Source organism: Cydia splendana, chromosome 1 (genome assembly GCF_910591565.1).
Source record: "Cydia splendana chromosome 1, ilCydSple1.2, whole genome shotgun sequence".
NCBI lineage: Eukaryota > Metazoa > Arthropoda > Insecta > Lepidoptera > Tortricidae > Cydia > Cydia splendana.
In genome coordinates this window covers 8,057,468-8,079,656 of record NC_085960.1, presented here as the reverse complement: position 1 = coordinate 8,079,656, position 22,189 = coordinate 8,057,468, and the positions used below count along the sequence as shown (strand labels likewise).

Genomic DNA, 22,189 nt, shown 5'->3' with positions numbered 1-22,189 from the left:
CACACCTACATAAAGTCTATAAATTTAACATAGGCAACCATCACAAGTAGAAATAACTATAAAAACGTCCTTAAAAATAAATATTTATAGTAGCCAATTCCGTGTATTTTGATACTAGTTTCCATTGTTGAAATAACTCGACGGGGTTTTACATAGGTATTAATTCCAGAATTGTAGTGCGCCTAAAAAAAGACGCACATTATTGTCCCAGTTATCGTTGCTCGTCAAAAACACAAGGAGCTACGTGATTTAATTTTATACCAAAGACCGGCTCCAAATAACTATTAATTCTAGGCCGTGCTACAGTATTTACTAAAATTATATTTAATTATTTGGTGTTGTAATGACCACGTTGTACGCTGGCCTATGAAGAAGCCCATCCCATTCTTCATAGAACCACATATGAATACACGTTAAAGTTAGACGACCAGATGCGATACATCAGGAGTGTAGGCAGGGAGGTACCGAGGCACTCTCGGCTCGTCGCGCCTCCTGATCGCGCCTCGGTCCACGGCCAGGCTGATGCTCCCGGCCTCTTTCACTCCATTCGACTTGGCGCGCCGTTGCGAGGGCATTATGGAGGCTCTCATAGTCTTCCGTTTCTGAAAAATTACCAATATACCTCACGAACAAATCAAACATTAGTTATTCTATATATGTATCTACTTACGAAAGCTATATAATAATGCGTCCAACGAAGTCGTCGGGGCATCTAGCTATCCGAATGATATAATTTTTTTAGACGAAGTTGACTATCTGAATGCTAAGAAAAAATTTGATGGGTTGGTCCCATTCAGTTTGGGGAGTGGTAGCAGAAAACAGTAGATAGAGATTTTGAAACACGCTATATGTAGCGTGATTAGACTGATTAGCAAGCGATTTCTATGCCCCTTTCAGAGCCGACGATCTGAAGCGGGAAGCTACTGTCTTGATGAGTAAAAAATAATAAATAAACATGAATCGTATATTTATGAGACTTAAGCTTTAACAATTATAATTTCGATTGAAAAACTAAACTAATGATATAAACTTGAAACGTTACAACAATAACGTGTTGCAGTGCGTTAACTTGATCGGTCCAGTTTCGCGATTAAGTTTAGTCCCCGTAATGAATGGTTTTCGAGTTATCTGTGGTCCACGGCGGCGGTCTCTTGGTCTTGTTTACCTCAATGGTACCGCGCCAGCGGTCAGCCGCGTGCCGAGCGATTTCCATCCTCTTCTGCTTCTTAATCTGGTGTCGCTTATACACCACCTCGATCACGATAAGCACTATTCCCCCTATAATGCCCGCTAACACCAGTATAAACACCCCCGCCATATTCTTCAAACCCAAGGTGTTCGGAGTCTTTTCGTTTTCTTCACAGTTTAAAAGATTGTTACGTAGTATCCAATTGTTGTCCAATGACTCCATTATACCACCTATAACAAGGTCATAGTTTAGTAGTTATATTGTATACCTATTGTATATGCGAGACTATACCGATGTGCATGTAACTGTCTGTACTTACTTTCATGAAAGTCGAGTATAGCTAGAGTCACTTTGTCAGCCCACGGAGACCCTTTTTGTAAGCCAACCCCGTAGCCAGAGCGGCCGAATAACTCTCCAGCCGTTACTAACTCGCAGTCCTGAGCCGCTTCAAACTCCAAACGAGACGAGTCCCAGATAAAAGCCATTAATTTTCTGTAACATTAAGTAACCCTTTAGTGAATGCTTTTGAGGATATGGTGAGAGCTATAGTAGGGGATCCCCCATACATCGGACCTTCACCAATCTGTCTGACGGATAAAACTATGAAAATATGAAAGAAAATATATTCCTGAACATAAAAAAAATAGGGTTGCCTAAAGAAATCCGGTCAAGGCTATTTTTAATAATTTTTTGAAAAAAAATTTTTTTCTTCAAATTTCACCGATTTGTCTGACAAACGAAATAAGTTCCAATGGAAAGTATAGAACTTGTACAACATAAATCAACTAGGTTGCCTATCTTTTTCCGGTCACTATTAAGTATGTGGTTGCCATGTTTAAACAGGTGCGTTTTTATCGATAATTGCACTCATCTGTCTGACGCTTGAATTATACATCAATATGTTGGTTATTTTATTGCGAATACAGTGGCATAGGGTTGCCTGCGAAAATCCGGTCACAAATAAGGGTTGCCCGGCTTTTAAGTAAAATAAGAAGGGAAGACTTTTACCGATAACTCATAAACGGCTTAACCTATCAAGTTTGTTTTAATTTTGTTTGAATGAGTTTTTTAAGCACTATTTTTATGATTTTTTTCATATTTTTTGGATCAATGGTTCAAAAGTTAGAAGGAATACCCGTATTTTTTTCTTTCTAAATTATTATTTCCAAAACGGTTAACTTTATCAAAAAATATTGTTTGCAGACCCCTATTTATTTTTAAAGACCCATCCAACGACACCCCACACTGTAGGGTTAAAACGGTAAAAAAAAATCACGTACATTTTGATTCTTTCAAAGCGATTATTTCCGAAAACATTCACTTAATCAAAAAATGTTTTTCTAAGACCCCTATTTATTTTAAAATACCTATATATCTAACTACTACCTAACATTTTTTGATAAAGTGAATATTTTTGGAAATAATAGCTTTAAGAGACACAAAACGTGTGTGAATACTTTTACATCGTTTCAACCCTATAATGTGGGGTGTCGTTGGATAGGTCTTTGAAAATAAATGGGGGTTTTCCATAAACATTTTTTGATAAAGTAAAAGTTTCGGAATTAAACGCTTCGAAAGAAACTAAATGTGTGGCGTTTTATTTTTCGTTTCAACCCTAAGGTGTGGGATGTCATTGGATAGGTCTTTTAAAATGAATAAGAGTGTTCAAGAAACATTTTTTGATAAAGTGAACATTTTCGAAAACAATCGCTTGTAAAATGAATGTGTTTTTTTTTTTTCACTTCAACCCTAAGATGTGGGATATCGTTAGATAGGTCTTTTAAAATAAATAGGGGTCTTAGAATAACATTTTTTGATTAAGTGAATGTTTTCGGAAATAATCAAAATGTACGTGATTTTTTTTTTTACCGTTTTAGGCCTACAGTGTGGGGTGTCGTTGGATAGGTCTTTAAAAATAAATAGGGGTCTGCAAACAATATTTTTTGATAAAGTTAACCGTTTTGGAAATAAAAATTTAGAAAGAACAAAATACGGGTATTCTTTCTAACTTTTGAACCATTGATCCAAAAAATATGAAAAAAATCATAAAAATAGTGCTTATAAAACTCATTCAAACAAAATTAAAACAAACTTGATAGGTTAAGCCGTTTATGAGTTAGAGTCTGGCTAGCCAAATTTTGTTGACAGATATTTCCTTGTTGCACCACCAATTGTCTATGCTTTTAAAAAAAGTTAAAAGTCTGTTGTCAATTTATGTCATTCATTCAAATTGTTCGCGGTTTATAAGGCGTTTATTTTAAATAATACTTAAATAATATTAATAATGACTATACCGAGTGAGGTCCGCAACCTATTATTTAAGCTCGTAAATAATTACGACAATGTGCGAAGTCGACGTGAAGCGTTTTATAACGAAAAACTGAAATGTTTACAAGTCGGAAACAATTTAGTAGGTTAGTGCTCTATTAATATTTTGATACTTTAAGTACTAGTTATAAACTTCTAACATTTCCCTATAACTTTGATTAAGTATGTGAATTTATTGATACCTGAATCTCATAAACAGGACAAGTGTGTAAAAAACAGATAAACTAGAAGTTCTGGAAAATATCAATAAAATAAAAACATTGGAACGTAATCATATGTGTTTGTCGTTGACTATACTTTACATAGTGGTAGAAATTAATGTGAGCTGAGTTTGAGTGCAGTCAACGCATATTTAACTTATTTCCTTACGTGTGCACAGAAAATCAAAAATATTTTCTAGTATCAAAACTATAATTCCTACTACACACAGTGTGACCAGCCCAAGATTTTTTGAATTTCCCGCCAAAACTTTGGGTAATATTTCAGTAGCCAGACTCTATCGGTAAAAGTCTTCCCTTCTTATTTTACTTAAAAGCCTGGCAACCCATATTTGTGACCGGATTTTCGCAGGCAACCCTATGCCACTGTATTCGCAATAAAATTACCAACATTTTGATGTATAATTCAAGCGTCAGACAGATGAGTGCAATTATCGTTAAAAACGCACCTGTTTAAACATGGCAACCACATAATAGTGACCGGAAAAAGATAGGCAACCTAGTTGATTTATGTTGTACAAGTTCTATACTTTCCATTGGAACTTATTTCGTTTGTCAGACAAATCGGTGAAATTTGAAGAAAAAATTTTTTTTTCAAAAATTTATTAAAAATATTCTTGACCGGATTTCTTTAGGCAACCCTATTTTTTAATGTTCAGGAACATATTTTCTTTCATATTTTCATAGTTTCATCCGTCAGACAGATTGGTGAAGGTCGACCATAGAAACGGGATCGTGGGATCTTAGACCACTAGTCAAGTGGGAGTGGTGAGACATTGGGTCCCTTAAAGATAAAGGCCATAGTGGAGTTAGAAAGGAAGGTATTTATACCCTGTGCACAATACCGCGACAGATTCCCTATCTTAGGGCTTGTGCACAAATCACGCGAGGTGCGATAGAGGGGTAGGGGGGGTCACCAAAAAATCACGATAGATCACGTTGGGCCCTCCCCCAATAGGCAAGGCATAGGGGTATAGGCAAACCTCGAGCTCACGTGTAATTTTTCTACAGTGAACGAAACTAAGAAAAAAAACCTACCACATGAGTAGATACTGTTTCTCGGTTTTGTTAAACATAAATCTTCACTCTGCACTTCAAAATAGCGAGCCTATTTTACGAAAATAGAAAAATAAACAAGATTTTCTATACACAATACTATTTATCTTAAAATTAGGTCGAAAAAAATATTTTCAAAAAAATACACGTGAGGTTGTGTGGGGGGGAGGGGGGTAGCCAAAAACTTCACCAAATATCACCAAGGGGGAGGGGGGGTCAAAAAGTAGCCGAAAACACCTCGCGTGATTTGTGCACAAGCCCTTACTGGCAAAGAGTAGCATGATGAGCCACAGACCAACCCCTATAGACCGAGCTTATAGGACGACTCGCGGTCACCGCCCGTATGGTGTATAGGTCAAATATAAGATTATTCGCGCGCCGCTCCGATCAGTTGCGCCCAAGGTTACGACCTGTTAGCAGTGTGCACGAGTCTAAGAAAATAAATCGTAAACTATTGAATTCATTGGGAAATCATGGGATATTGCAGCGTAAAATGGTGTGGCAAGTCATCTAAGACATCTACATACGAAACAGATGGAAAAACATCCCACAGGAAAGTCAAATTCATTATTTCATTAAATAACGTTTCTTGTCCGCGGGGTTCATTTTATACTGGTCAGAAGCAGAGGCGAAGTATGTCCGTCCCTTTTCGTCAACTTGAAAATGCAATGCGCTATCCCTTTCCCTTTCGACTAGTGATGTGACGATGATGGTTTTTCAGTTGCGTAAACTTCGTGCTTCGTCATACCGTATTGTACCATTTTAGACATAATATATAGGTAACATGTTGTGTAAGTTTTTTTAGAATCCTCTAGGCCAGCGGAGCAGTTAGGCCGCATGTCACGAGGTGGACCTGATCATGAACTTCAAAGAAGTACCTACGAGGGAACTCGGTGTTGGTTTGTGATAGACATATGTTGTATGGGTTATTTAGAATCCTCTAGGTGAGGAGTTAGGCCTCATGTCACGAGATGGACCTGATGATGAACTCCAAAGAAGTGCGAGGGAACTCGGTGTTGGTTTGTGATAGACATAGGTTGTATGGGTTTTTTAGAATCCTCTAGGTAAGCAGTTAGGTCTCATGTCACGAGATGGACCTGATGATGAACTTCAAAGAAGTGCGAGGGAACTCGGTGTTGGTTTGTGATAGACATATGTTGTATGGGTTTTTTAGAATCCTCTAGGTGAGCAGTTAGGTCTCATGTCACGAGATGGACCTGATGATGAACTTCAAAGAAGTTCGAGGGAACTCGGTGTTGGTCTGTGATAGACATATGTTGTATGGGTTTTTTAGAATCCTCTAGGTGAGCAGTTAGATCTCATGTCACGAGATGGACCTGATGATGAACTTCAAAGAAAGTTCGAGGGAACTCGGTGTTGGTTTGTGATAGACATATGTTGTATGGTTTTTTTAGAATCCTCTAGGTGAGCAGTTAGGTCTCATGTCACGAGATGGACCTGATGATGAACTTCAAAGAAGCGCGAGAGAACTCGGAGTTGATTTGTAATAGGCATATATTATTGGTCCATTTGAATATGTTTTCAATACAACCTTCAATGACCTTAATAAAACGGACAAAAGAAAATAATTGTATGAGATTTTGGCGACACTTTTTTCTCGTATCGAAAGAGATTGCGATTCTGAGTGGAAATAATATAAAAAATCTAAACTTTAAAATTCATGTTCTGGGTACTTTAAACAGAAATGCCCTAACATGTTAAGTAAAAATTTCAGGTACATTGTTAAATTACTTAATGAAATATTAAATTAATCAATATAATTATTAAGTAAGTTTACTCTAAGTATAATACTTGTAACAATTTTACCACAATAAATTTCGATATCACTGGTAGCAGTACCCACTACCTGTAATGAACATGTCCCATCCCTACGCTTGCACGTGTCAGCGCGCCATGTTTGAAACGACCAATCGCAATGCCGTGAGCGCCCCTCCCGCACCTCACAGTTTGGTGATTTGCGCCTCGAACAAAATGGCCAATATTAGGTTTCTAGAGGCGGTGTTCTGTGTGATGAGCTAAAAGTGTCTTATCCTCGGGCGCACTTTTCTCGAGCGCTTTTCCCTTTTTCTGCAAGTTTAGAGTTAAGTTATTCGACCAGGCGTTCGACAAAGGCCTGGCCATGGGTTATAAATATGATTTACCTACCCATTTTTGACATCCTGAATGGCCTGCTCCGCGTTATCGTAGTTGTTGGCCTCCATGGTTCGGTACATGTTGGACAGCTCCACTTGACGTCTGAAGTACATATCCACTCCCGACCCTTTCACTGTTGCACACGTAAGATTCTCCATTGTGTTTCGGAGCTAGAAGTAACACATAGTATTATTCAAATCTCATTTTAATACTTTACTAATCGGATATACAGGGTGGCTTGGAGTCGTGATCAGAAAGGACAAAACTTGGTGAAAATGTTACAGAAGTTTTCGAAGCTAGTTTTAATATATTCCAGCTAGTCCGTCATTATAATTAGGTAAGTACCTACCTACCTTAGATTTTTTTATTATCTATATGCTAAACGTAAAAAAAACATACAATTCGGTAATAGTCACTCTTAGATATGTGGGATACATCTGTATGAGTTTTGAGTTATATATTAGCCCCTTATTCATAAAATTTTACGGGACTGATTTAGTTAAATTATGTATTATCCCATTCTTACAAATATGTACATTAAGTCAAAATGACAGATAAAGACAAACGATTGAGCTAATTGAGCTTTGTATTTGTAGCGCGATTATGAATAAGGGGGTTAAAATGATAATAAAACATTTACCCTAGCATCATTAATTCCAGTGAGTTTTGTTTTTGGGCGTTCAAGCACGAGGAAAGCAGCCAAGTTGGCAGTGTAGGAAGCAACAATGATCATAGCAAAACCTGCCCACACCATGCCGAGCACTCTCGCCGAGAAACTACGAGGCGTCCCTGAAATTAGAAAAAAACATGTATGTAAAATTGAAGACGAGAAGTAACTGTAAGTAAATATGTAGGTACCTACTTAAAAATCTTTTAGATTCATCTCATTCATCATTCTTAAGACTAACGAACATCGAATCAGAGTGCGCCATTTATTTTTATGTCGAGGACCGGTAGGTACGTAAAGTTAGGATTTTCTGTTTCTGCCATGCTTTCTCAAGTGCGAATTGACATTTCTTACCTTCTCCAATGCCGCTATTCAACAACACGCCCCAGGCAAACCAAATAGCGCTCGATAAATTTAACGCATCTTCTTCAGTCCCATCTATGTTCGCAAGCTTAAACCTTCCGAATGGCGAAAATCTGTCCAGCAAATACAACACCAATGCTACAACGTGTACTGATACCATAACTAATATCCATAAGGTGTTCGAAAATGGTTGCAAGAACGATACCAGTGTCGAGGACCGAGACGGCTGTAAAAAATAAAAATATTTACAATGCTGTACCTACTGTATACAGGGTGACCGTGGTAACATGTTTAGAAACGACAAATTAATTAATAAATACATATACAATGCGAATGAGATTACAAAATCAAAAATGCTATCTTTGTTTTCATATTATTTAAACAAATTCGAGACCAAACCAATAGTATAAATTTATATTATACCCAAGCTAATACGATTTGGAAAATGAATGGAAACAGGATTTTGACAAGAAAACTACTATCTTACCTTTTTCTCCAGAATTGTTATACCTTGGTACTTAAAAGGTTTACTGAACTCAATAAATTCTGCTCGTTCAGGGTTTATGGTCAGTGGGGCCACAATCATATCCGCGCGTTCATACACTAGTTCTCCTGCGGAAACATAACGTAACATATAGTCAGATAATCTGACTTGTGTGCTCTGGGCTATAAGCTATAAGAATGTAGTAGCCATCGTCTACAATTTTTTATTTTTTGTACATAATGTTCGATTGTAAAATGTCATTTCTTTTACCTATGAGACCGGTCCACTCTTTTTTCGGGCTAGGGGCAGAATAGTTTTTAATAACATAGTGGCCAAACTGTCCATCGGGTGAAAGTGCCAAAGAGTAAGTGAAGTTTATCCATGTAGCCAGGTGTTTCAGGAGGTCCATACAGAAACCCTTGCAGCAGTACATTTGATCTGGACATAAAAAGTATATCACAACATACTGAAGCAGCTGTTTAACTTTTGTAGAGGGATACGTAAGTAATAGTCATGCAACTTAAAATATTGCTATGGTAAACAATAAAAGATTCCTTGCTGAACTTTGAACATTACTTATTGTATCTTTATCATCATTTTTTTGAACCGTTGCTAATGTTGCTATTTATTGGCAAACAAATTCACTGTTAGGTAGGTAGTAGTGGTAAATTGGTAATACATACTAGCATTTTTGGTCCTTCGACCCGGATACACTCGGCGTCAAAAAAATCGCACCTCGCCAAAAATTCGTTTCAAGCAAATATAGCTCTTATCCAGTGCATTGTACCCTGTCAATATTGGTATCATTTGAAAGCGCAATTAATGCACTTTAAAAAGATAAATCGTCATTGTCCGTAAAAATAACCATCGCCGAACATCGACGTTTTGTTTAAAAAAGGGCCGAGATCCAATTTTATTCGGTCCGTTGTTGTGCAATCCTGGACGGGTATAAAATGGAGGGTAAAGGTTATTTATTGGTCATGCGCTCTCCAGAGGTTACTGAGGTCACTAATGAACCGTTACAGTAAGAATAAACCCTTGGACATGGATACCAGGCCAGAAGAAGCAGCTCAAGAGGTGGCACTGCTGCAAACAGGACTATGGCAGTATGAAGTTGCTGAAAAATTTAACATAAGCGGTTTTCGAGTGCGTCGAGTCTTGCTGGGGTTCCAGGTGACTGGTGGTTACATCAGGAGGCCTGGATCTGGAAGACAACACTGCTTTTCCGCTAGAGACAACCGATTGTATCGAACTCTTTGCAGAACCGCTTCCCCGAGGCTGTTGAGCTGCAGCAGCAGCTTCAAGCAGCTGCAAGAACAGCAGTAAGTATCTCTACGATCGGAAGAAAGCTGGAAGAGAAGAGGATGTTGCCCCGTAGAACTGCTACAGGCCCCCAATTAAAGCCAGAGCATCGAATAGCCAGGAGGCAATTTTGCCGACTGCACGAAGATTGGACATTTAAACAATAGAGGAATGTCCTCTTTTCCGACGAGACGAGGGTGTGCCTTTACACCAACGACAGGTGCAGGTGCAGGGGGGTGCATAGGAGGCAGGAAGAGCAATTCACGCAAGCCTGCACTGAAGAAACCGTCTGCTAAGGGGACGGATCTCGCATGTTCTGGGGCAGCATTTCGATCGACGAGTAAACTGATCTCCTGTGCATTTCCCGCACTGAAGGTGGTCACAGCCAGGGATCCCTGACTGCTCGGCGTTACATAACGAAGACCTTGGAGGAGCAAGTGGTCCCATATGATGGTTTAGTTGGACCCAACTTCCAGTTTATGCATGACAACGCCCGCTGCAACACTGCGTTGTTTTTGTGAGACTAACTGTGTGAGGCTGGGATCACCGTAATGGAGTGGCCAGCAAGGAGCCCTGACCTTAACCCTATCGAACATCTCTAGGATCAGCTAAAACGCCGGGTGCGATCGCATGATCCTACTCCTGCCACTCTCGACAGGCTTCAAGACACCATTATTGAGGAGTGGAACAACTTCCTCAAAAACGCATCGTGGCACTCATGACAGTCATGATTCGTCGCATGGAAGCTACTCGGAGGGCAAGAGGAGGCAGCACTAGAGGTTTTAAGTTTAGTTTAAAGTTATTTTTTTCTGTATCTGTTGATTTTGTAGTGTTTTTATTCTTTTCAATTTTAACCTAAATACACGTTGATTCGTTTTTCCTGAAAAATTTCTTTTTGTATGGGGTAGATCGTCCATTTTACGACATTTTCCAATAGAGGGTTTCATAACCTTTCAAATAATGCCCCATAGTCTTATCTTTCCTTATATAATATAAAGTTTAAAACCGCTTGAAAGAAAAAAGTTAAGATGTGCTATTTGTGACGCTGAGTGTATAAATCTGCGCCTAACCTAAAGCTAGCCATTATAAGTTAAAAGATAGAGTAATACATATTTTTTATTACCCGTGTCGTTGGTAGCATTGTAATGTGGGCATGGTATCTCTTCAGCAGTGCATTCGCTGCCGTCATCAATCCGTCGTGCGTACACAAACGGTTTTTCCTCTATTGTTAATACCTGAAATAGATATTTTGTCGTTACCCTTCTTCCTCGCGTTATACCGGCATTTTGCCACGGCTCATGGGAGCCTGGGGTCCGCTTGACAACTAATCCCATGATTTGACGTAGGCACTAGTTTTTACGAAAGCGACTGCCATCTGACCTTCCAACCCAGAGGGGAAACTAGGTCTTATTGGGATTAGTCCGGTTTCCTCACGATGTTTTTCTTCACCGAAAAGCGACTGGCAAATATCAAATGACATTTCGTACATAAGTTCCGAAAAACTCATTGGTACGAGCCGGGGTTCGAACCCGCGACCTCCGGATTGAAAGTCGCACGCTCTTACCGCTAGGCTCGGAGTCGAAAATTTTAGACATGGCGTCTCCGTTGGTTATATCCTCTAAGCCGCTAGGCCACCAGCGCTTCTATATTTTGTCGTTACCAATAAACTTTTACTTACTTTATATTAAATACGTGGAAGAAGAAGTATAATAAGAATATACATATAAGCATGGATTTCTACCGAAGCGCTCAACTACATCAAATCTTCTTAATATCGTTTCCATCATATCGAATAACCTTGACCAACGGAGGCAAGTAGACACAGCTTACTTTAACTTCCAGAAAGCTTTTGATAAAGTTGATAACGATGTGTTGCTAAAGAAGCTATCTGCTGCAGGTTTTGGTACTTGTCTACTTGAGTTCGTAGCTAGTTACCTCTCGAAACGACAGCAATATGTTCAGTATGAAGGCGCGCGATCTACTCCGTTTTTGGTAACATCGGGGATCGGGCAGGGAAGTAGTCTCGGGCCCCTTCTGTTTTTAATTCTCCTGAACGACCTACCGACAGCACTAAGTCATTCATCGTGCCTCTTATTCGCGGATGACCTAAAATTGGCTATGCCAATTAACAGCAATCGAGACTTTTCCCTACTGCAACTTGACATAGACAAAGTTTGTGCCTGGGCGCGTGACAATGGCTTATTCCTTAACAATGACAAATGCTCGGTTATCACATACACGCGAGCTCGACTCCCTATAACCCATCCTTACGTCATAGAGGGCAAGCCTTTGAAACGCGTCAATGAAATTAAAGACTTAGGAACGTGGTTTGATACTCAGCTCACATTTAATAACCACATTACAATAACCTGTAACGAAGCCCGCAGATGCCTGGGATTCGTCATGCGTCAAGCGAAGCTATTTAATAATAAGCATGCTATGACTGTACTCTATAACGCCTTCGTTCGAAGTAAACTCGAAACAAACGCAGTTATTTGGAGTCCCCATGAAAAACAGTACACGGTTCTAATAGAGAAAGTCCAAAAATCATTCATAAGGTTCCTCTATAAGAAGTTATATGGCTTTTATCCCCTTCTTTATCCCACCCTATTCGTTTTAGGTATGGTAGATTATATATCCTTAGAGTCACGTAGAAATATGTACTTAATAAAATATTTTTTTCAATTAATTCGGGGACAAGTAACAAACCCACCATTATTACTACAAATAAGCCTGCGGGTTCCCCGTCTCTCCGCGAAACAGCTACGGCCCCGTAGCCGTGGTCTCTTTGCTGTACCTCCACGCGCCTGCTTGCTACGTCCCCTCTTCACCAGGCTTTAACGTTGCTTAACAACATCTTGGACAGCGACAATGACCTAGATATTTTTTTCACGACGGAGTCTAAATTTCTAGGCGCATCAAATCGGTACATCGAATCAATCGTTACCACTAGCTCCATTACCTAATATGCTATAATAAGTATTCGCTGGAAATATTTGACATTGCTTAAGTACGACTGACTTAATTTTAATTTTACTAAATTGCCCATATTGTACTCATCTGCTTGACTTTACCCGAATTTGTATTTTTATGACTTTGTACTATAATTGTAATTCCTCGATTTATTTATATCCATGACATGTAATTAATTATTGCAATTCCTTGATTTATTTATATACATGACATTTAATTAATTATTGCAATCCCACGGTTTAATTATCCTTCAATGACATTTAATCAATTATTTTACTCCCTTGATCTCTTTTATGTAATAACGTCATACTCCTAATGTAATGTCAGTAATGTGTTATAGATTTAAATCGAATGTAGTTATAATATATTCACTCACTTATTTATTCGAATAATGCATGTTGCTAGCTATTAAGTAATGTAATTCCAATTAGCACGTAAGGTTGAACTGTAAGTGTTAATTGTATGCAACAAATAAACAAATAAACAAATACCTTCAAATGAGTAGGTATCATAAACCCTTCAGGCTTCGAAGGACTACGGCCCATCCAAATTATTTCTTGTTCTTTGAGTTCTAGTCGCATCTTCCGCACATCCTAAAACGAAAGCAACGAAACCATGTATAGTGCATATAGTTCGGGTTATTAATATATATTAGGATGTATATTTAACAAACCTTGGAATAGAAATATTTCCCGACCGCTACATGTTCGCCTTGTGCTCTAACGTTCACCATATCGTATTCAGCGTTAACTCTATCCCCGTGGTCATCAAACGCCACATGGCCCGTCGCTCCACTCTCCAGAATTTGCTTCCTTATGTAATCGAAGAGATGCCGACCAGTATTCCATGTGCTTCCTGAGTTATCGCAGTCAGATGGCGGGGCGTTGATTTCTTCAGTCGTATTCATGTCTCGTATTGCTGATGCAAGGACATAGCTGTAAAAAAATAATTGTAATTTCTGTTCACATCTGTAATTTTCACCTCGTACAGTGTATTGTAGGTACCTACATGGAATCCTGGATATGAGCGTGCTCGTTAGTGGCGTTGACGAGGCGAAGCCCGAGCAATCCCTCGGGGGCGTTGGCGGCATCCAGCGCCTGCTCCGTCACCACCCACACGTAGCCCGTCGTCGTCATGTTGAGGAACGTCGCATCGCGGAAAATTATTTCAGCGTCTGTTTTGCTGTAACAAAGGATTGTTTACAAATCGGTGTCATGATAGGTATCTGACAAACTTGTTGGAATTTTGATTATTTAAGTTAGTTAACCGATTATTATACAAACGTTTAAAGATAACTAAAAAGCATTAATTGCATGGAAATGTCATAATCGATCGATTTTAAATGACACTCCTATGTAGTTTTGTTTTGCTATAATCTTACCTGGCATACATTAAGAAAACTCTTGACCTCGCAGTTTTTACTTCTATAAGTTTATCACTGAAGGAGTCCAAGCCTGGCTCGAATTCAATAACTTGCTCGACCACCACTTTTCTGTCGACATCCTCGTCGACGCTTTGGGATGTCGTTTGGAATCTATAAAAGACAATATTATCAGATTCACAATTTAATGTCGGCTACATGTAAAGTTGGCAAAAAAGTAATATATACAGGGGGACTTCTGACCGGTGACAAAACGACCAAGCTTTTTTTATCAACGCCGAAGATTTATGCTCATACTTAGTAAAAGATTTAAAATAACATATTTTCAGCGACGACGCATTGCATCGATATGTGCGTCTTATTACAGGTAAATATTTATCAATATCTTTTAAATTAACAACTAATAGATATATAAGTTCACATACCGGCCTAGAATGGCTCGACCGTCCGTGTCCGAACTATGAATGAAGATGACCTTCATATAATTAAAATGTTTCAGGACATCGACCCACACATCGGCCTGATGAGAATACGGAGGCACTGTCCGCAAGAACGATACGTGAATGTTCTTGTCAGAAAAGGCAGAGTCTCTTGAAGATATACCGATCACTGGGATGTGGTAAAACCCACTCGTATATGACACAGCTGCTGGAGACAGGTCTCCAGTCAAAGGATGGGATACTACGACAGCATACACCTGAAAGGTAGGAAAGCTTGTTAGGTAGGTACCTATACAAGTACATACAGAGAGTCACTTAGAGGATAATAAAATACAAAAACTTTAAAGCTTACATCACTTTTGTTAAATTTAAGACAATACAGTATACTTTCTGTAAATGGAAAGTATAAAAATAATTATTACATACCCGATGGCCAATCAGATCTTTACAAACATTCAAAGCAGTCTTAATAGGATTTGGGTCCATCAAGATTGAGTAGTCGTGATAGGTCACACCTCGTGGGACGTATTGATCCTTGAAGTTCAGATTCTGAAAAGATTAACATACATTGTAAATACCTAACAAGCAAGAAAGTTTAAACGATTCAGCCACCCACTGATTTATTTATTGCCTCCATTTTAGTAAAGAGGTAAATTTCTCACATATGTCCAATGCTTTTTTTTATTATCAGAGGGGATATAGTAGAAGAAAAAACCAAAAAATGTACTCTTACCGAAATGGTATCTTTGAAGAAGGCAATGGACTCATTGCTAGAGAGCACCCCTCCGACGTTATAATAGGTTGGGTTGGAGTACCGCCGCTGGTCTCTGTCGGCAGAGGCCAGCTGCCAACAGCTCACGGCTGCCATTATCCCGAGGATGGACCTCATCCTGTCTGTATACGAAAACAAAGGTGGAAAATAAATAAATAAATATTTGCAGAAATAACAATTGCCTGAGGTAACTAAATAAGCATTCGTGTTTTCCACCCTGTATATATGATTAAAACTTATTTATTTTAAAATGTACATATTTTATTAAAAAAATATGCATACAAATAATTAATTTCATCATAGGCATAAGGGATTTGTTCTCTATTAGGTAAATCAACATACGAGTACGATGAGGTCTATAACACCTTAAATGGCGTGGCTGTTCGTATTTCATACATAACTTACATACTAGATCAATAAGCGTAATTAGATTAATTTAACAAGTAGGTAGAGATTGCTTATCGTACAATACATTTATTTGTCATACGGAGGATTGTGCAATAGGCGTTTAATAACGCTCTTATCTAAGCTTGCTTCATAAGAAACGAGAACATGTTAGTTACTTACCTACCAGAAATCTTAACAGCTGTAATGAAGAGTTTACATAACAACCATGATCCACCGCGTAACTTTTAATTACGACTGAATATTTCAGGCACTGCTTGGGTCCCGCCCTTCTGGGCAAGTTAGATGAGATCTCTCACTGCAACCTATATTATTCATCACACCGCTTAGTGCTAAATTAGGGAGGTACTTTACTTACCAGTGAGTATATTCTAGTCACATTTACGTCATTGTTTTGTTTAATATTACAGTAAAAATATTATTCTGTGAGAGAACAGCTGTGGGATGCTGTGGTACAGCGGTAGATGGAGCCTGCTCTGTGGTTGCCATGGTTACCGCGCAGTCGTATCGGCAACTTCAATCAATGCTAGACGAGGAAGGAAGTAAAATCCGAACATTGATTGTTTGGCAAATAGAAAAGGAATATTTATTCATTTGGTTGTTAGAGTAAAAGTATAATCGAGATAAATTATTCAAATCGTTATGCGGTGGTAATATATGTATTTTATAAAATAAAATAAAAAACAATATTTTACTTTGTAACAATTTACAAAGCAGATAAGGTAAAAGCACCAATGATCGACGCTGCACCAATGTTCGATATGGCACTTATGTCAAAGTAATAATATAGTTGTTAATATAGTTGTATAATATAGTTGTTTGTATGTCAAAGTAATAATATAAATGTTGATGTTTGATGTTTGTTTAAGTTTGAACAACGATTTTTTTTCTTTATTCAAAATTAATTCCTGTCACTTTGACCTAAAGTACTTATGTCGAACACTGGCTAAAAGTGTCGATCATTGGTGGTTTTCCCTTAGTAAACTTAAGCAACAAAAACAATAACATCATATCAGGCATAATACTCAGTTACACAGGCATAATACAACAGTGTTTTTTTTATTACAAAAAAAATTAATCTCACGTCTCTACCTATCGAAAGGAAACATAATATTATAGATAAAACTTTTTGAACAAAGGTTATGTAATTTAACTTTAATGATTTTGTCTTTTCTCGTGTTACATAAGCACTATGGTAAATAATTACCTACTTGTAGCTAGTAGGTAACTATTAATTTAACAAAGATCATGAAATTAATTATAATTTGTACTTTATAGTAACTTAGCTATGTTCCGAGTTCGGTTTATGTCATTCGGTCTCGTTTTCACGCATACATTATAAAAAGAACCGATCTGTAGGTACCTAATATAAAATTAGCTGGAGTCTAATAAAGTTAGGATTCTAGATAATTCAATATTTTTATTTTTTACATGCACGAAAACGAGGGCTTCGAGACTTGGTCTCCCATAAAATACGACGCTGTACACAGCGTATACGTACAGCGACAACGGGAAACCACAGCCTTAGTTTTAACGTTCAGGTGTTCAAGACCAAGCCCAAGCTCCATGTGCAGGCGGTGTCCAGGTGGGCGCGGGCCAGGCCCAGGGCGCCCAGGAGGGCTGCAGCGCGGCCGCGGCGGCAGAGGCGGCGTGATGTGCTGCTCCGGCGGCGCCGGCGGCCCCAGAGCTTGACAGCACCGACAGCTTCACTGATTCTAGGTCTGAAATCATTTCACTTGTCAATTTTTTAGTCGTTTGGTCGACTTAGGGCCAATTGCATCAATTAACCACAGGCCGGACTAATCGTTATCAACGCCACAAAGCAGTGAATTGTGAAACTTCCCATACAAAAAAATGGCAACAGACGGTTGGTGCAACAGATCCCTAGTGAACTCCTCCATTCAAAAGCGATAGTCTGCCGGAGGTCCTAGAGCTATACCAACTTCGATATTCCGCAAATTTCGCGGTTGAAGCCCTTGATCTCTGGACGCGGTTTGTTCTTCACAACCGCTGCGCGCATTAGCCTCCGCCACCATAGAACATGTAGGCTGTAGCGCTTTTCATATAAAGAGATATATAGGTAACAACATGGAGACAATACATATCTAGAATCTTACCAGCATTGTGCAGCCTGGCAGCCTGGTTATGCGCCGCTTGCTGGATAGCTCGGGCAGCCGCCGCTTCTCGCGCCGCGGCAATCTTCTGAGCGGCCGCCGCGCGCGCCTTCGCTGCCGCCAACTGTGCTTGCGCGTGCACCGCCGCCTGCGCTGCTTCGAGCGCGTGGGCACGAGCGTGCCTGGCCGCTTCCTCGCTGTGAAGTTAGGGTTAAAATAAGTCCTTAAATTTAATTTTCTAATAGCAGTTTCTCGCATAGGTACTCATCTACATATTGACATTTCGTAGTAGTAGGTAACCCTTTACCCAAATACTTGTACTGTTAAAGTTTAGGTAGGTCTAGTGACAAGTGGACAACATTCATGTATTTCAAGATTAACGCTGGCGTAGTTTTTCTATTCGAGTTCGGTACTACTACCGGCCCCGCCATTACGTCTTTTCTTGACGATCTCGAATTTAATCTAAACAACAAAGAAAGTAGCCAGCACCGGTTACCTTTTATGAGCGGCATGAGCGGCCGCAGCTTCCTTAGCGCTGGCGACGCTCTGCTGCTCGAGCGCAGCATGCTTTGCGGCCGCGACTTGGTGCTGAGCGGCCATCACCGCGGCCGCTGCTGCCTTCGCTGCTGCTACCGCCCCCGCTACGTCTGTACTTGAATCTGAAAATACAGGTAAACTCGTACCTCTAGCTACACCCGCTCTAAGTACTGTTATTATTTTGAGTACCTACAGGTACCTATATATGATGATGATGAACTCAGAAGTCTAGAAATAGTGAACATATATGCAGGAAATTGCTGAGCTGTATTAGCACTAATTCTGTAAGTTGAATACATATCCATCTACGATAGTGCCACCTTACTGTTGCTTTTTCCTATCATAAGAGGACGTTTATTTTCACGGAGGCCTTAAGTCATAAGTTATTTATTTGCGAAACATAGGGTATACATATAGGATGTAACATTTCAAAGTTGAGTGAGCCAAGCTACCTTGTCATTGTCACCACCACTTACCATGTCCTATACTGTACTGTGTATACTGTGTATGTCCACTTATCATGTGTTCCTTGTCTTACCATGTGAAAGCACCACGGGTCTCCAAGGAGCTCCGATGGCGTTGACCGGGCCGAGGTCCCAGCCCAGGCTGCGCTTGTCGGGCTTACTGCCGACGGTTGCAGCCACGAGAGTGAAGACAAATACCTGAATTTTGTAAATAAAAGTTTACTGATAACATCCTTAGCATATCAGACCAAACACGACCAAAGCTGTACAAAGCGATCACTGCAGGTTAAAGGATGACTCACGTTAGACCGGGCCGTGTCCGGGCCGGAGCTTCCAACGCATCGTTTTCTATGGAAACCATCACGTGATCGCCTGTCATGTCGTAGAAAAGTAAGCGCCGGAAGCTCCGGCCCGGACACGGCCCGGTCTAACGTGAGTCATCCTTAAGAGGTTTCCATGGTTAAGTTGTTCTTGTCGCTTGTCGCTCTTTCTAGACGAGGTACTTAAAATCGATAAACAAAATAAAATTCCGGCAGCAAATATTGAGGTAAAAATGGTTTTCTATTATTGTTTTTTTTTTTATTATGTCTTTCTACCAAATTTAAACCTTCGTTTCGTTCGTTTAATTCCCGCTTCGTCAATTTTCATATAGATAGGTATTATTGTTTTTAAACGGGTTCACTGACTCTGACTGACCAAATATTTATGATTATCTATAAAACAAGTTAACTGATACAGTTATGCAGTGTTATCTACTTAATGGGGTTGGCAACTGTCAAAGGTTTGCATAGATGGCGCCATCATAGCTTGCCCCTTTTTCTATGAGATTTGGCTTAAAAGGCTGGCATCCAGTGTATTAAAAAAACAAAAATTTGACACAATTATAGAGATTGACAGGGCAAGGTATGATGGCGCCATCTGCTAAAAACTTCCACCGGCCAACCCCATTAATGTAACTTAAGTAATTATTTTAACCGAACTTTACCGGTACTTAATTACGCGCCACGTCAGATGACCAATCTTTTGCATCACCCGTGGTCACGCGATAAGATACAATTTTAATTACTACCTACTCGTACCTAGTGAAGAGTTTAAAAAGTTAGGGTATTGCAAAGTTAAATATACTGGGGCAAGCAGATCTTGTCTGTAGAAAAAGGCGGCAAATTTGAAAAATGTAGGCGCGAAGGGATATCGTCTCATACAAAATTAGAATTTCGCGCCTTTTTCTACTGACAAGATTTACTTGACCATATATACATTCGCAAAAGCTGAAGCTTTCGTTTTTTAATCCACTTACCAAAACTTTAAAAGACATGATGGTTCTGTTGCTGTCCGTCTTATATCAAGGGATACTTGTAATGTGATACCAATACAGAAGATTGGACATTTTATATTGTTGCACGCGGAAGTTGGCAGTGTAGAAAGGGATCGCCATTATTCCTAAGAATAAGTAGAATCCGTCATTATCAGGCGAAATGAAAGGAAGTGTTATATGAGCGACCGGCGGAGGGAGCTAGGCAAACACACGAGACTTTGCAAGATCAATAACTACCTATACACACTACACACAGTACACATTCATACTAGTCGATATTTTTTGGTGAAAAAAAAACCACATGTTTAGTGTTCCGTAGTCACCGGGGAACCCTTATACCTAGTTTCGCCACGTCCGTCTGTCTGTCTGTCATTCCGCGACTTAATTAGCTCAGTAAAGGATGACTCACGTTAGGCCGGGCCGTGTCCGACCCGGAGCATCCGGCGCATCGTTTTCTATAGAAAGCATCACGTGATCACCTGTCATGTCATAGAAAAGTAAGCGCCGGAAGCTCCGGCCCGGACACGGCCCAGTCTAGCGTGAGTCGTCCTTAAAGCGTTAGTTTTATACTCACCCTAAAACTGTGAAATTAAAAGTGATTAGTAAGTACCTAATCAATCCATCTCAAAGACACTTCCTAGAATTTATGAAAGTACTTATAATTAAAGTATTATGCCAGCTATTAGTTTGGGATATAGGTTCGGGAATTATCTCAAAGTATTTATTTAAATTTTATTGCACAATAGAACAACTTAATGTACAAAAAAAATAAAAAAATATACGCGTCGACTTGAGAACCTCCTCCGTTTTTTTTTTTCGTCGGTTGAAAAGGCGAACTTAATGCCTCGAGGCATTCTCTACCAGTCAACCTTAAGGCACCGAGGGAAACATGTTTTAGAGTTAACTTCTTCTATTACATTAATCTCATCATCCTCCTAGCGTTTGTCCCGTGCTGTGACGGGGTCCGCTTTCCTACTTTTCTCCTTCCACTTCGCTCTATCCTGGACATCGGTTTCCGCTAACCCACACTTTAGTGTGCCATGGCCCTGTTTTACAACAATGGAATATTATTAAACATTTAAAAATAAATTATAACTTTTAAACGGTTATAATAATTATAACACATCGAAGGTTGGAGTACCCCGACTAGCCATAGTCTAATAAAACATGGTCTTCTATTCCCAGAGTGACACAGGCCTACGTCACAATAACATGGCCGCTATATATAGCCGCTAGGTGTCATTTATGATGATAAACTTACTTTTACTGAGCATGTAGAAAGTATTACTGACAAAGCTTATAAAGCTCTTGGCTTTCTGATTCGTTCTGCTGGTGACTTTAAAAAAATGAAAACAATTAAAATCATATACTGTGCCTATAAGATCTCAACTCGAATATGCTTCTCAAATATGGAACCCGTTCTATAAGGTGTATGCAGAAAATATTGAAAAAATTCAGAAGAAGTTTGTTAGATTCCTCTCCTTTAAATTTAAGCTATCTATGGACAACTATTCTATGTCATGCAAAAAAATCCATCTTGTCCCTTTATTTAAGAGACGATTGGCAAATGACGTAAGTTTATTAATGAAAATTGCCCAAGGTATAGTCGATTCCCCGGATCTTGTGAGCAAAGTACAATTTTATATACCTGTCTCGCAACTGCGCAGAAGACCCTTGCTTCGCATCCCTCTTTCTCGCAATAACATTCGTAAAAAATGTTTCTTCCCTCGTATAATTAGGTTATTTAATGAACTTAATGATATGCCCGATGTAGATTTGTTTCACAGCAAGATTAATAATGTTAAAAATATTATTTTCAGTAGATAGTTAACGTTACCTGACTTAAGTTTGCGTTCATAGTTTATCAGGAATATTCCTATATAGTGTAATATTCTGCTAATTTGAGACCTTTATATTTATGTTATCTAGCATTATATATGTGGAAGCTTGTAATTTGCATATAGTAGATAAGTCTATTAACCTATGTATATTAGGCAGTAAGCATCCCGAATAAAAAATAAATAAAA

General features: G+C 39.1%; 2 protein-coding genes across 3 annotated transcripts; both read right to left on the bottom strand.

Moving 5' to 3' along the window:
- Positions 1-205: 205 nt before the first annotated feature.
- Positions 206-17,374, bottom strand: LOC134790350 (glutamate [NMDA] receptor subunit 1). Of its 2 annotated transcripts, XM_063761121.1 has the most exons (16): positions 15,289-15,457; positions 14,982-15,104; positions 14,541-14,812; positions 14,116-14,268; positions 13,743-13,916; positions 13,408-13,669; positions 13,226-13,327; positions 10,885-10,996; positions 8,730-8,897; positions 8,463-8,587; positions 7,967-8,201; positions 7,586-7,734; positions 6,958-7,115; positions 1,509-1,681; positions 1,166-1,419; positions 206-602 (listed from the first exon to the last, which is right to left on the bottom strand). In XM_063761121.1, exons 1-16 carry the CDS (start codon positions 15,442-15,444, stop codon positions 420-422), a joined length of 2,799 nt encoding a protein of 932 aa, XP_063617191.1. In that variant the 5' UTR covers positions 15,445-15,457; the 3' UTR covers positions 206-419. The 2 variants fall into 2 exon arrangements, with proteins under 2 accessions (XP_063617191.1, XP_063617199.1); XM_063761129.1 differs by lacking the exons at positions 14,982-15,104; positions 15,289-15,457 and adding an exon at positions 17,268-17,374.
- LOC134790366 (tol-Pal system protein TolA-like) lies at positions 17,278-20,357 on the bottom strand. The gene is made up of 5 exons (XM_063761135.1): positions 20,145-20,357; positions 18,922-19,045; positions 18,343-18,505; positions 17,850-18,043; positions 17,278-17,453 (listed from the first exon to the last, which is right to left on the bottom strand). The coding sequence occupies exons 1-5, from the start codon at positions 20,160-20,162 to the stop codon at positions 17,278-17,280; spliced, it is 675 nt and encodes a 224-aa protein (XP_063617205.1). The 5' UTR covers positions 20,163-20,357.
- Positions 20,358-22,189: the final 1,832 nt, after the last annotated feature.

What these genes read in the sequence shown, in the direction of transcription:
- LOC134790350 (XM_063761121.1), bottom strand. Translation starts at nt 15,444, where the DNA reads ATGAGGTCCATCCTCGGGATAATGGCAGCCGTGAGCTGTTGGCAGCTG. An exon ending in GCTCATATCCAGGATTCCAT is followed by an intron (nt 13,670 to 13,742) that starts GTAGGTACCTAC and finishes ATTTTTTTACAG; the next exon opens with CTATGTCCTTGCATCAGCAA. An exon ending in TATACTCGACTTTCATGAAA is followed by an intron (nt 1,420 to 1,508) that starts GTAAGTACAGAC and finishes ACCTTGTTATAG; the next exon opens with GTGGTATAATGGAGTCATTG.
- LOC134790366 (XM_063761135.1), bottom strand. An exon ending in GCTCATGCCGCTCATAAAAG is followed by an intron (nt 18,044 to 18,342) that starts GTAACCGGTGCT and finishes CTAACTTCACAG; the next exon opens with CGAGGAAGCGGCCAGGCACG. An exon ending in TGCCAGGCTGCACAATGCTG is followed by an intron (nt 17,454 to 17,849) that starts GTAAGATTCTAG and finishes AAATGATTTCAG; the next exon opens with ACCTAGAATCAGTGAAGCTG.